This window comes from Moschus berezovskii, chromosome 3 (genome assembly GCF_049115385.1).
Source record: "Moschus berezovskii isolate FMDL1 chromosome 3, NW_MosBer_1.0, whole genome shotgun sequence".
Classification (NCBI taxonomy): Eukaryota; Metazoa; Chordata; class Mammalia; order Artiodactyla; family Moschidae; genus Moschus; species Moschus berezovskii.
The window spans coordinates 128744392-128758492 of NC_142462.1; the positions used below are offsets into that span (position 1 = coordinate 128744392).

The 14101-nt window shown below is 51.9% G+C and overlaps 1 protein-coding gene across 2 annotated transcripts in view; it reads right to left on the bottom strand.

Moving 5' to 3' along the window:
* Positions 1–14101, bottom strand: part of PTPRN2 (protein tyrosine phosphatase receptor type N2) — a 638480-nt gene that overhangs the window by 467864 nt on the left and 156515 nt on the right. For both annotated transcript variants that reach the window (XM_055421655.2, XM_055421657.2), the window contains exon 3: positions 8575–8688. In XM_055421655.2, coding sequence (XP_055277630.2) covers positions 8575–8688 — 114 coding nt within the window. The remainder of the gene's footprint in view (positions 1–8574; positions 8689–14101) is intronic.

The following is a 14101-nucleotide window of genomic DNA, read 5'->3' on the forward strand; positions in this document are numbered from 1 at the left end:
GCTGGTTTTCTGCGTTCTGCTCCGTTTCATTAGGGGAGTTCTTCTCATTCTCTTTTAAGGAAACGTGACATTGTGTTAGATTTTTAATTTTTGCGTCTTTGTTTCTTGCTTTTGACGTACAGCTCAATTTATCAGGAGATTCTTGCCAGGAAGTAAATCCAAAGTTGTTTTTATGACAGCAAATTACGTGCCAACAAGTGACATTTACATGCTGAATTTTAATGAAGTGTCAGAAGTGAAATGCATTTTTTAAAAATTTAATACATGAGAGAACAGTGTATCCACTCACGAAACAATGTTGCCAGCAGGAGACAAGAATAGTAAATAAACGTGAACATCTTCTGCTCTTTCATGTGTGTATTTATGTTACACAATTAAGCCCCATTTTCCCTTCTTCAAAAGGAAGGCTCCTAACAGCCCTGCCAGCTGCCGCCTTCTCTGGGACCAGGCCTGTGTTTCTGGGCGTGGCTGTGAAGAAGCAGGGTGGGGGAGACACACCCCCCACTCTGCCCGATGCCGCGGTGCGCACCTGATGGCAGGAAGGTTGCATCCTTAGGTTTTCCACGCGAGAGGGTGAAAACAGGATACCACCGATCCCCAACAAAGAGGGGGAGGCCTTTCCCAAGAACCAGCATTGCGCAGTACAAGAACTGCAGGTCTGACCTGCAGGAGCTGAGCCTCACACCCAAGGGCGATGGAAGTCTGGACAGGGGTCTATCCCAAGGCCTGGGGCCGCCACCTGCAGCGGGCTGGCCCAGGAGGGGAGAGGCAGGGAGGGTGCAGAGAGCTACAGCGTGAGAGGGCAGACGGATCCAGAGAGAAACACAAGATCATTTCCAGAAAGTGCTAGAATATGCAGTTTAGGAGACCACAAGTATCCCCACGATGCTGCTTTTCAACCAAGCCTATAAAATTTTATTTCACATCTACACCTCCTGGCTCACAGGGGAAGTCCCTCAGTGCCTTGGAGACACAGTTCAGTTCAGTTCAGTTGCTCAGTTGTGTCCGACTCTCTGCGACCCCATGAATCACAGCACGCCAGGCCTCCCTGTCCATCACCAACTCCCGGAGTTCACTCAAACCCATGTCCATAGAGTCGGTGATGCCATCCAGCCATCTCATTCTCCGTCGTCCCCTTCTCCTCCCACCCCCAACCTTTCCCAGCATCAGAGTCTTTTCCAATGAGTCAACTCGTCGCATGAGGTGGCAAAAGTATTGGAGTTTCAGCTTTAGCATCAGTCCTTCCAATGAACACCCAGGATTGATCTCCTTTAGAATGGACTGGTTGGATCTCCTTGCAGTCCAAGGGACTCTCAAGAGTCTTCTCCAGCACCACAGTTCAAAAGCATCAATTCTACGGTGATCAGCTTTCTTCACAGTCCAACTCTCACATCCATACATGACCACGGGAAAAACCATAGCCTTGACTAGACGGACCTTTGTTGGCAAAGTAATGTCTCTGCTTTTTAATATGCTATCTAGGCTGGTCATAACTTTCCTTCCAAGGAGTAAGCGTCTTTTAATTTCATGGCTGCAGTCAGCATCTGCAGTGATTTTGGAGCCCAAAAAAATAAAGTCTGACACTGTTTCCACTGTTTCTCCATCTATTTCCCATGAAGTGATGGGACCAGATGCCATGATCTTTGTTTTCTGAATGTTGAGCTTCAAGCCAACCTTTTCACTCTCCTCTTTCACTTTCATCAAGAGGCTTTTGAGTTCCTCTTCACTTTCTGCCATAAGGGTGGTGTCATCTGCATATCTGAGGTTATTGATATTTCTCCCGGCAATCTTGATTCCAGCTGGTGCTTCTTCCAGCCCAGCGTTCCTCATGATGTACTCTGCATATAAGTTAAATAAGCAGGGTGACAATATACAACCTTGACGTTCTCCTTTTCCTATTTGGAACCAGTCTGTTGTTCCATGTCCAGTTCTGACTGTTGCTTCCTGACCTGCATACGGGTTTCTCAAGAGGCAGGTCAGGTGGTCTGGTATTCCCATCTCTTTCAGAATTTTCCGCAGTTTATTGTGATCCACACAGTCAAAGGCTTTGGCATAGTCAATGAAGCAGAAATAGATGTTTTTCTGGAACTCTCTTGCTTTCTCCATGATCCAGCGGATGTTGGCAATTTGATCTCTGGTGCCTCTGCCTTTTCTAAAACCTGCTTGAACATCTGGAAGTTCACGGTTCACATATTGCTGAAGCCTGGCTTGCAGAATTTTGAGCATGACTTTACTAGTATGTGAGATGAGTGCAACTGTGCGGTAGTTTGAGCATTCTTTGGCATTGCCTTTCTTTGGGATTGGAATGAAGACTGACCTCTTCCAGTCCTGTGGCCACTGCTGAGTTTTCCAAATCTGCTGGCATATTGAGTGCAGCACTTTCACAGCATCATCTTTCAGGATTTGAAATAGCTCAACTGGAAATCCATCACCTCCATTAGCTTTGTTCACAGTGATGCTTTCTAAGGCCCACTTGACTTCACATTCCAAGATGTCTGGCTCTAGGTCAGTGATCATGTTATCATGACTATCTTGGTCATGAAGATCTTTTTTGTACAGTTATTCTGTGTATTCTTGCCATCTCTTCTTAATATCTTCTGCTTCTCTTAGGTCCATACCATTTCTGTCCTTTATTGAGCCCATCTTTGCATGAAATGTTCCCTTGGAATCTCTAATTTTCTTGAAGAGATCTCTTGTTTTTCCTATTCTGTTGTTTTCCTCTATTTCTTTGCTTTGATCGCTGAGGAAGGCTTTCTTATCTCTCCTTGCTATTCTTTGGAACTCTGCATTCAGATGCTTATATTTTTCCTTTTCCCCTCTGCTTTTCGCTTCTCTTCTTTTCACAGCTATTTGTAAGGCCTCCTCAGACAGCCATTTTGCTTTTTTGCATTTCTTTTCCATGGGGATGGTCTTGGTCCCTGTCTCCTGTACAATGTCACGAACCTCCATCCAGAGTTCATCAGGCACTCTATCTATCAGATCTAGTCCCTTAAATCTATTTCTCACTTCCACTGTATAATCATAAGGGATTTGATTTAGGTCATATCTGAATGGTCAAGTGGTTTTCCCTACTTTCTTCCATTTAAGTCTGAATTTGGCAATAAGGATTCATGATCTGACCCACAGTCAGCTCCTGGTCTTGTTTTTGCTAACTGTATACAGCTTCTCCATCTTTGGCTGCAAAGAATATAATCAATCTGATTTCGGTGTTGACCATCTGGTGATGTCCATGTGTAGAGTCTTCTCTTGTGTTGTTGGAAGAGGGTGTTTGCTATGACCAGTGCATTCTCTTGGCAAAACTCTATTAGCCTTTGCCCTGTTCATTCCGTGCTTCAAGGCCAAATTTGCCTGTTACTCCAGGTGTTTCTTGACTTCCTACTTTTGCATTCCAGTCCCCTATAATGAAAAGGACATCTTTTTTGGGTGCTAGTTCTGAAAGGTCTTGTAGGTCTTCATAGAACCGTTCAACTTCGGCTTCTTCAGCGTTACTGGTTGAGGCATAGGCCTGGATTACTGTAATATTGAATGGTCTGCCTTGGAAACGAACAGAAATCATTCTGTCGTTTTTAAGATTGCATCCAAGTACTGCATTTCGGACTCTTTTGTTGACCATGATGGCTACTCCATTTCTTCTAAGGGATTCACAGGGAAATGCAATTTGCCACCAGGTACAGCAGCTGGGCCCATCCAAGCACTCCAGCACGCCCTCTGGTGGCCCAGCAGCAGAAGCCAAAATGCTGTCCCCACCAGGACCCCAAGCCCAGCAGAGCTGCTCCGGCTTCTGTGGGAGGCGCCCACGCGGCTCCCGAGACGCTGAGTGCAGCCTGTTTGGGACTGGCCGGTGGGGGCTGACTTAAAACAGGTGCTCTCTGCTTTATTTAAAACACATAACCAACAGGGCCTACTGTAAGGCACAGGGAGCTCTGCTCAACATTAAGCGTCAGTCTGGATGCAAGGAGGATTTCACGAGAATGGATCATGCATATGTCTGGCTGAGTCCCTTCGCTGTTTACCTGAAATTGTTACGACATTGGTAATCGGCTACACCTCAACACAAAATTGTTGTTCAGTTGCTCAGTCGTGTCTGACTCTTTGTGATCCCAGTGACTGCAGCAAGCCAGGCTTCCCTGTCCTTCATTATCTCCCAAAGTTCACTCAAACTCATGTCCATTGAGCTGGTGATGCCATCCAGCCATCTCATTCTCTGTCGTCCCCTTCTCCTCCTGCCCCAATCCCTCCCAGCATCAGAGTCTTTTCCAGTGAGTCAACTCTTCGCATGAGGTGGCCAAAGTATTGGAGCTTCAGCTTCAACATCAGTCCTTCCAATTAACACCCAGGACTGATCTGCTTTAGAATGGACTGGTTGGATCTCCTTGCAGTCCAAGGGACTCTCAAGAGTCTTCTCCAGCACCACAGTTCAAAAGCATCAATTCTTCGGCGATCAGCTTTCTTCACAGTCCAACTCTCACATCCATACATCACCACGGGAAAATCCATCACTTTGACTAGATGGACCTTTGTTGGCAAAGTGATGTCTCTACTTTTTAGTGTGCCATCTAGGTTGGTCATAGCTTTTCTCCCAAGGAGTAAACGTCTTTTAATTTCATGGCTGCAATCACCATCTGCAGTGATTTTGGAGCCCAAGAAAATAGAAAGTTTAAAAAAATAGGTGTGTTCTGGGGGAGAGGGAAGAGTTCCACAGAAGGAATGGGTGTCCAAGGAGGGCTGAGTTGGGTTCTGGGAAGGACGTGGGTTCTGTTCCAGGTCCTGAGGGTACATCCTGCCCGTCCCGTCGCTAGTGGTCACAGGGAGCCTCGAGACAGGCCCTTGGGGTACGGCCACCCTCATCTGTCAGTGAGTCGACCTGCATCATCACCATCACCACCACGATGGAAGGGAGGAGCTGGAGCACCCTGCGTCCCGTGAGAGGCGGCCGCACTTCTGGCGTCAGGGCTGCTGCACCGAGTGACCGACTTAGCAGAAACTTCGCAGTGACTCCCAGTAGGAAAAACAGGTGGGCATGAACCGGTCGATCCACGCGTGCTAAGTCACCTCAGCCATGTCCGACTCTTTGTAACCCCATGGACTGTGGCCCCCCAGGCTCCTCTGTCTATGGAATTTTCCAGGCAAGAATACTGCAGTGGGTTGGCATGCTCTCCTGCAGGGGATCTTCCTGACCCAGGGATTGAACCTGTGTCTCCTACACTGGCAGGTGGGGATCCCCTGCAGGAAGGATAGGCTCCCCACGCCAGTATTCCTGGGCTTCCCTGGTGATGGTAAAGAATCTGCCTGCAGTGCGGAGACCTGGGTTGGGAAGATCCCCTGGAGAAAGGAACAGATCCACTCCAGCATTCCTGCCTGGAGAATTCCATGGACAGAGGAGCCCGGCAGGTTAGTCCCTCGGGTCACAATCAGACCCAGCTGGGTGACCGTCACGCACTCCTCACCCTAGCGCCGCCTGGGAGGCCTGTGAACTGGGTAAGAGCTCCATCAATTGGAAACAGAGTATCAAATAAATAACAGCCCACATGTGGAAACACTTAATTTATAAACAGGTGTAAAATATTCTACTTGCGGTCATCGTTTGACCTTCACAACGGCCCTGTTTGATGTCCACATTCACCCGATGAAGAAACTGCACCTCTTTAAGAGCTTCGGTAACTCCCCCACCGGCCCCACCCTCACCGGCCACACCTGCTGCTTGGAGACAGTCAATTACAAAACTAAACGTGCTCATACTGTAAGATCTGGTATTTACCCAAAAGAGTTGAAAACTCCTGTCCGCACAAACCCTGCACATGGATGTTTATAACAGCTCTATTCACCACTGCCAGTGTTTGGGAGCAATCAAGACGTCTTTCAGTGGGTCAACTGAAAAACTGGTCCATTCAGACAACTGACTGTCATTCAGTGCTAAAAGCAAGTGAGCTATCAAGCCAGCAAAAGTCACGGAAGGAACTTCAAAGCACAGCCCTCGGTGGAAGGAGCCAGTCTGACCAGGTCACACACAGCTTGTTCCCAGCGATGTGACCTTCTGGAAACAGCAGTGGGAAGGGGAGTGGCTGCCAGGATGTGGGGGGCGGGGGGATGACCAGGTGCGCACAGGGCTCTTAGGGCAGCGAGCTTTCCCCACCCAGACCCGGAACGGCGCTGCGTGAATCCCGCGTCTGTCAAACCCACAGAACATGCAGGACAGACTTAACCTTGAGTGAGCTGTGGGTTGTCACTGATCATAGCACAGCAATACCAACGCTCAGTGCCAATCAGAGAACCTTTTGGGGGGCAGCTATGCAAGCTCTACTTGTTCTGCTCAACCTTTCTGTAAATCTAACTCTGCTCTCAACAAAGACATCCACGCATTTAAACATGTACTTCCCTGTCTGTTTTGCCTCCTCCATGAAGCACCCTCCATGTGTCTCAAATTCCCTCCGGAAGGGACCCAGAGTGTGAGCCCGCAATCAGACTGCGATGGGAAGGGTGCTGGACGTGGGTGTGGACACATCCTGACCCAGCTGAGACATGGAGCCCTGCAGGGAAGGGCACCTGTCCTCTCCTGAGGCACCGTGACCCCCCAGGTGGTGGTCCTGAGGCCCGCAGGCCCTCCAGGGACACAGCGTCTCGCCCTCATCTGGATGGTCGCAGCGGGCCCAGACGGTGAGGCCTGGCTGTGAGAGCAGAGCACGCGGGAGAACCGTGAGCTGGTCACTCTGCAGCAGCAGGAATACCCGTGGGCATGAAGCCGGGGCGTGAGACAAGGGGGACCAACGGAACTGGGCCAGGCTGGGCCTGCCGACCTCGCCCAGAACGCGGCCCTCAGCTGGCCCCAGTGCTCTCCACCGCTGGTCACACAGACGGACACAGGGCCTCCACGAAGTGCAGTGGACGTGCCACAGCCTGCTCGTCCCAGGACAGGCTCACAGGAGACCTGCCGGGCTCTGGGGGGCCCGGGGGCATGAGCAATAAGGCTGTGGGCCCAGCCTCCTGAGAGCTCAGGAGAGGCCCTGCCCATCAGGAATGCCCTGGGCGCCGTGTGCCTCCATCCAGGACCGCAAGGTGCACCACTGGGGGAGGCATGGCCCAGGGGGGCACTCAGCACTGAGGGGAAGGCACGTGGCCACCACAGAGCGCTGACCATGAGGGAGGGACTGCTGAGACCTGGGGCTTCGTAGCCGCTGCAGCATTCCAAAAGTGGATCAGACGGCCTTCCGCCAGCACCCAGGGCCTGCCCGGCAGGAAAGCCCTGCATCCACCGAGGCAGCAGAACAGTCACGGCCCCTCCTGCACTTTCCAGACGGAGGAATTCCACCTCACAGATCAGAGCCCGGGAATGGTGGGGCAGAGGTGGGGGCCCTGGAATGGTAGGGCAGCATGGGTGATGGGGGCCCTGGAGGAAAGGCCCTGATACACAACCCAGTGCTCATCCTTCCGTCTGCCCCCAGGCCCTCCTGAAGGCCCTGAGGCCTCTGACCAGGAAAGGACATCAGCAGACTCTCCAGTGACCACTGGACCGGCCCTCAGCTGATATTAACACCAGAAGACCCTGAACTTCACAACATCCACCGGACACCCTGGGGCTTACAGGCCAGTGATCAAAGCTGTCCTGGGCTTGCTCCCTGGTCTGGAATGCATGCACTCGGTAGCTGCCAGGACACCCCCTATTCCCTGACCTGTGGGGTGAGGGTCATCCAGGTGGAAGGGCACCCAAATTGCCCCACTCAGCACCACCCGCCATGACTCCCACTGACAAGCTTGCAGACCAAAGGCAGCAACCAATCCAAAGGGATTGGCAGGGGCTGGGGCCCCCACCATGGAGGGCTGATGGCCCCCCAACACACACGCTGTCTGCAGACAGCGGGCCCTGGAGGTCAGTGGCTAGAGCTCCAGGACGGGACCCACCTGGGGCCCGGTTGCTGCCACCTGGAGGTTTCTCTGCTCAGAGGAGTGTTGACCAGAGGTGATCCGCGCTCCCTCTGCCAGGCCAGTGACTGCCTCCTGCTAGCACTCCAGCCCCCGGCATCCTCTGGGGCTAAGGGGCTTTCATCACCTTTCCTCCCTCGAGACTCATGCAGGGGATGTGGGGCCACCGAGAACGCGGCGCTGGAGGCAGCCATGGGCCCACATCCTCAGGTAAGGAGCCTGTGCCGAGGGTGAGCAGCAGACAGCACGCCGTGGAGCCTGGGCGGCCGTGGCAGCTGAACCTACAGTGCAGACCCTTGGGGTCTGGGCGTGAATGCACGACACCTTTTGGAGAAGACTCCCCTCCTCTGTAGGAGCTGCTCTCGGCCTGATCCTGGGCCTCAGCCAAGACCACGTGCGCCTGACCACTGGCCCCGAGGAGCCAGGCGGCTGGGCTGGGACACTGGGGCTGGGGTTTCAGCAGTGCAGTCATCTTCTGGGGCACGTGGCCAGCCCTCCACCCTCACTGACCCAGAGCACCAGCCACAGCTGCTGGGATGGCCTCAAGCCCTGGAGGGACCCAGGCTGCCTGCTCCCTGCCCACCACTGGCTGACTGACCCGCTCTTTTTCTAACACCTCAGCACCCAGGAGGACGCGGATGGGCCGGGCCCGCCCACCTGTGCGGGAGAGCTTCTGCAGGGTGGCCGTCAGGTGCTGTAGAACTCCCGGCGACACTTCATAGCGGAGCACGTCCATGGCCGGAAACTCCTGACACCGTCCGAACACTCCATCTGCGAGAAGGGAGGCAGAGAAGAGAGACGGTGAGGTGGGAGACGGACAGACGGGCGACAGCCCTGGCCGAGCCCAAGGCACAGCTCGAGCAGCTTCCAGGATCAGAAGCCCTTGGAAAGGAATGAGTGTGTTAGCCGCTCAGTCATGTCTGACTCTTTGCAACCCCATGGACTGTAGCCCACCAGGATCCTCTGTCCATGGGACTTTCCAGGCAAGAACACTGCAGTGGGTTGCCATTCCCTTCTCCAAGGGATCTTCCCGACCCAGGAATCAAACCCAGGTCTCCTGCATTGCAGGCAGATTCTTTACCATCTGAGCCACCAAGGAAGCCTAATGGAAAGGAATGGTTTTAAACAAAAAGCAGCTCATCTTGAAAACCACAAACGCAAAGGTGAGTCCAGCGTGGCGTGGCTTCTAGGCTGCCTTCCAGCTCGCCATCCCACCCCCACCCCCCACCTTTCTGTCCTTTTGAGCCTGAGACTGTCACACTTGTGATGTGACGCTTTGCTTCTGACTGTCCGGTGACCGTAAAGTGGACAGCACTCAGGGCTGGTTTCCAGGGGAAAGACAGGCCCCCTGGGGCAGAAGCACTGGTTTGCAGGGGGTGCTGGCAGTGGGGCCACCAGGCCAGTGAGGCTGCTTCCGGGGGCCTCCTGAGAACACAGAGAGGAAGGCCTGGGAAGAGTGAGCTATCAGTGGGGCCCCATTTACCCCACTCGGTCCCGTTCGTCTGAAATGACAGACTCTTCTCCTCAACCTCCTTCCAAACTGCACCTTCTAATTAATTTAGGCCCGAATTAGCCCTTATTCGGGAATTATTCACTTGAGACAAGCTTCCTGTGGGGGTTCAAACATTCAAATCACTGCCTTGGGTACAAAAGGCTAATTCAGGGCCCAGGGCCTCACACAGGGTGCATCTGCGCCAGCTGCGGGCGAAGGCGCCTCCGTTGTTCACAGAGTCTCACTGCAGGATGCAGCAGAGAAGAGCCTTTCACAAGCAGCCGTTCAATTATCAGGAACACGCTGCCGGGCCCGGCTGGCGGGTGATTGCTGGTCGGGTGCTACGTGTGCTTACGCCGAGATGCCCCAGAGCAGCGGCACAAAGTCATCTGAAGTATCGCAAGCATCTCCTGGATTTCTGGGGCCTCTGCAAAGCCCGGAGGATCCAGGCGGCAACCTGCCCAGCTGCCCGACTGGCCGTGGAGCTCAACGTTCTGCCTCCCTCTTGGACCAGGCCACTTCCCCTCCTCTGAGCGCTGCTAAAATCAACCCGCCTGCCACCAGTGACCAGGGCCCTGCTGTCCCTGAGGGAGGGTCTCACCCCCACTGTCACCCAGCAGGATGGACAGTCTGCGCGTCTGGAACCCAGACGGTACGTTTCGTGTCCTCAGCTTCCGTTTCCTGCAAAGAACTCCACTCAGTCCCTGGGGGTGGCGGTGCGGAGGAGAAACGTGAGAACACACTCTTCAGAACACACAGAACTTCCATTTCACTCTCTGAACCCAAATACCCTGAAAGCAGGGACCTGAAGCAGCATTAGAATGCACCGGCCCCACACCTTCCAGACGAGAAAGCCGAGTGTTGGCCTGCAGCGTGGGGAGGGGTCAGCAGGTCAGCCACAAGCGGCTAAGGCCCCCGGTTCCCCAGGCCTCCAGGACCTACCTGAGGCCCACAGGAAATACCCCACCATCAGGCTGGCACGGAGGGAAATGCGCAGAGACATCTCCTATGTGTTTTGAAACACCCCCTTGTAAGTCACTTCTGGTCTGCAGTATAATGGAATCATTCTTTAAATTTGGTTTGCGGCGGATAGTGTTGTAAATATATTCTAAGAAAAACATGAATTAGATTTTCTTGAAACCTTTATTTTAAATTTTTATATATATAACATAATACTGTTTGTGCTTTTAGAATTGGTTTTATCTAAAAACTGAATTGCGTGAAAGCTACTGTGGGTTCTCTGCCCCTAGACTACAGCCATGCTGATGAGGCAGAGACACGGTCCCCTGTGGATCGTTTTAATTAATGAACTTTATTTTTCAGAGCAGTGCTGGGTTCACAACAAAATTGTACACAGCTTTCCCATCAACCTCCTGCCCTCATGCAGGCACAGCCTCCCCCGCTATCAGCCTTCCTATCAAACGGAACTTTTGCTACGACCGATGACCCCCCACAACACGTCACCATGTTCAGAGCCACAGGGTATGTGAAGGTTCAGTCTCAGCACTGTCCAGGCCTCGGGCTTGCACACAGGTGGAGTGGCATGTGCCCACACAGCTCCACACAGGGTGGCCCTGCTGCCCGGCACGTCCTCTCTGCCCCACTATTCACCCCCCTCGCCTCCCTCGTCCCGGGAACTGATGACTCTCCACTGTCTCCGTAAGTCTGCCTTTTCCAGAGCATCATATGGCTGGAACCACACAATGCTGGGTCTTTTCAGGTTGGTTTCTCTCACTAATATTCATGTGCATTTCCTCCACGTCTTTTCAAGGATTGACAGCTCATTTCTCATTAGCACTGAATAATATTCCATTATCTGGATGGACCACCGCTTATTCCCTCATTCACCGACCAAAGGACCCCTTGGTTGTTTCCAAATTTGGGTGGTTATGAGTGAAGCTTCCTGAAGCGTCCGTGTAAGCTGCCTGAAGCATCCGTGTGCAGGTTTATGTGTGGACGCGCCATCAGTCCCTTTGGGTAAAAGCCAAGGAGCACATTGCTGACTACATGGTATGAGCACGTTTAGTTCTGTAATCAGTCACCAAACCTTCGCCCAAAGTAGCTGTGCCGTTCTGCACCTCCGTCAGCAGCCACGCGCGTCCCCGGTGCTCCGCATCCTGGCCGCAGCCACTGTTGTCCGCGTCTGGCTTTGGGCTATTCTACAAGGTGCGCAGTGCTGCGTCACTGCTGTCATATCCAGTGCATTCTTCAATGATGTAATCCATCTTTATTACCATATTTAAAGGTATGCGTGTGTGTATGTGTATTGTATGTCTGCATGTGTGTTTAAGTGTATGTGTATACACGTGTGTGCAGGTGTGTGTATCTGAATTTGTGCACGTGTGTACACATTGTGTGTGTATGTCTACCTACATGTATGTTTGTGCATATTGTACGAGTCCGTGTATCATGTGTGTCATCAATATAAACATCAATAATATCAATAACCTCAGATACGCAGATGACACCACCCTCATGGCAGAAAGTGAAGAGGAACTAAAGAGCCTCTTGATGAAGGTGAAAGAGGAGAGTGAAAAAGCTGACTTAAAAGTCAACATTCAGAAAACTAAGATCACGGCATCCGGCCCCATCACTTCATGGCAAATAGTTGGAGAAACAATGGAAACAGTGTCAGACTAATTTCTTGGGCTCCAAAATCATTGCAGATGGTGACTGCAGCCATGAAATTAAAAGACACTTGCTCCTTGGAAGTAAAGCTATGACCAACCTAGACAGCACATTAAAAAACAGAGACATTACTCTGCCAACAAAGGTCCGTCTAGTCAAGGCTATGGTTTTTCCAGTGGTCATGTATAGATGTGAGAGTTGGACTATAAAGAAAGCTGAGCACCGAAGAATTGATGCTTTTGAACTGTGGTGTTGAAGACTCTTGAGAGTCCCTTGGACTGCAAGGAGATTCAACCAGTCCATTCTAAAGGAGATCAGTCCTGGGTGTTCATTGGAAGGACTGATGCTGAAGCTGAAGCTCCAATACTTTGGCCATCTGATATGAAGAAGCAACTCATTAGAAAAGACTCTGATGCTGGGAGGGATTGGGGGCGGGAGGAGAAGGGGACGACAGAGGATGAGATGGCTAGATGGCATCACCAACTCGATGGACATGGGTTTGAGTGAACTCCGGGAGTTGGTGATGGACAGGGAGGCCTGGCGTGCTGTGATTCATGGGGTCGCAGAGAGTCGGACACGACTGAGTGACTGAACTGAACTGATCATGTGTGTCTTTTTAAACAGTTCATGGGGTTCTCACGGAAAGAATTCTGGAGTGGTTTGCCATTCCCTCCTCCAGTGGATCACATTTTGTCAGAACTCTTCACTGTGGCCTGTTCATCTTGGGTGGCCCTGCATGGTATGACAAGTGTATTTATTGTCACCCTGTTTATTTAACTTATATGTAGAGCAGATCATGCAAAATGCTGGCCTGGATGAATTATAAGGTGGAATCAAGATTGCCAGGAGAAATGTCAACAACCTCAGATACACAAATGATAACACTTTAATGGCAGAAAGTGAAGAGGAACTAAGGAGCCTCTTGATAAGTGTCAAAGAGGACAGTGAGAAAGCCAGCTTAAAAGTCAATATTAAAAAAGTAAGATCATGGCATCTGGTCCCATCACTTCATGGCAAATAGATGGGTAAACAGTGGAAACAGTGACAGATTTCCTCTTCTTGGCTTTGAAATCACTACAAATGGTGACTGCAGCCAGGAAATTAGAGATTATAGCTTCTTGGAAGGAAAGCTATGACAAACCTAGACAGTGCAATAAAAAGCAAAGGCGTCACTTTTCTGACAAAGGTCCGTCTAGTTGGGGCTATGCTTTTTTCAGTAGTCATGTGTTTGGATGTCAGAGTTGGACCATAAAGAAGGCAGAGCACTGAAGAACTGATGCTTTTGAACTGTGGTGCTGGAGAAGACTCTTGAGAGTCCCTTGGACTGCAAGGAGATCCAACCAGTCCATCCTAAAGGAGATCAGTCCTGAATATTCACTGGAGGGACTGATGTTGAAGCTGAAGCTCCAATACTGTGGCCACCTGATGCGAAGAGCTGATTCATTGGAAAAGACCCTGGTGCTGGGAAAGACTGTGGGCAGAAGAAGGGGCAGCAGAGGATAAGACGGATGGCATCACAAAGGGAGACGGTGAGGGATGGGGAGCCTGGCGCGCTGCAGCCCAGAGGGTCACAGGGTCAGAGCTGGTGACTGAACAACAAGACAATGCGTGTGCACGTGTGTCCACGTGGATGTGTGTGTGTGCAGACACACAGCCTCCTATGGTTCTTCATCTGCCAAACTCAGCAACAGAGCAAGGAAGCTGCTTTTCCAACCGCTGCACTCACCCCGCGCACTCCTCAACAAAGAGCTTCAGCGCTCTCTCTGCCACCTCGGCGGGCGGGCAGGCTGCACTCTGCTCAGCTCACCCGAGCACGTCTGGCCCGCGTCCACGGCGAGTCAGTGAGGCCCCTCCTGCTCTCACAGAGGACTCATGTCCATTCACGCTGCCCTGCGCTGCCCCGACCCCAGGACACAGCCCTGCCCTGACGCCCCGCTGGACAAACAGGCAGAAGAGCCATGGGACAGGCGCTCGGGGCAAACGGACAACATAGGCTCTGCTCTCAGGGCCTCTGGACTCGGGGGCACCACGCCCATGAGAAGCACCCACCTCTAACTGGATGTG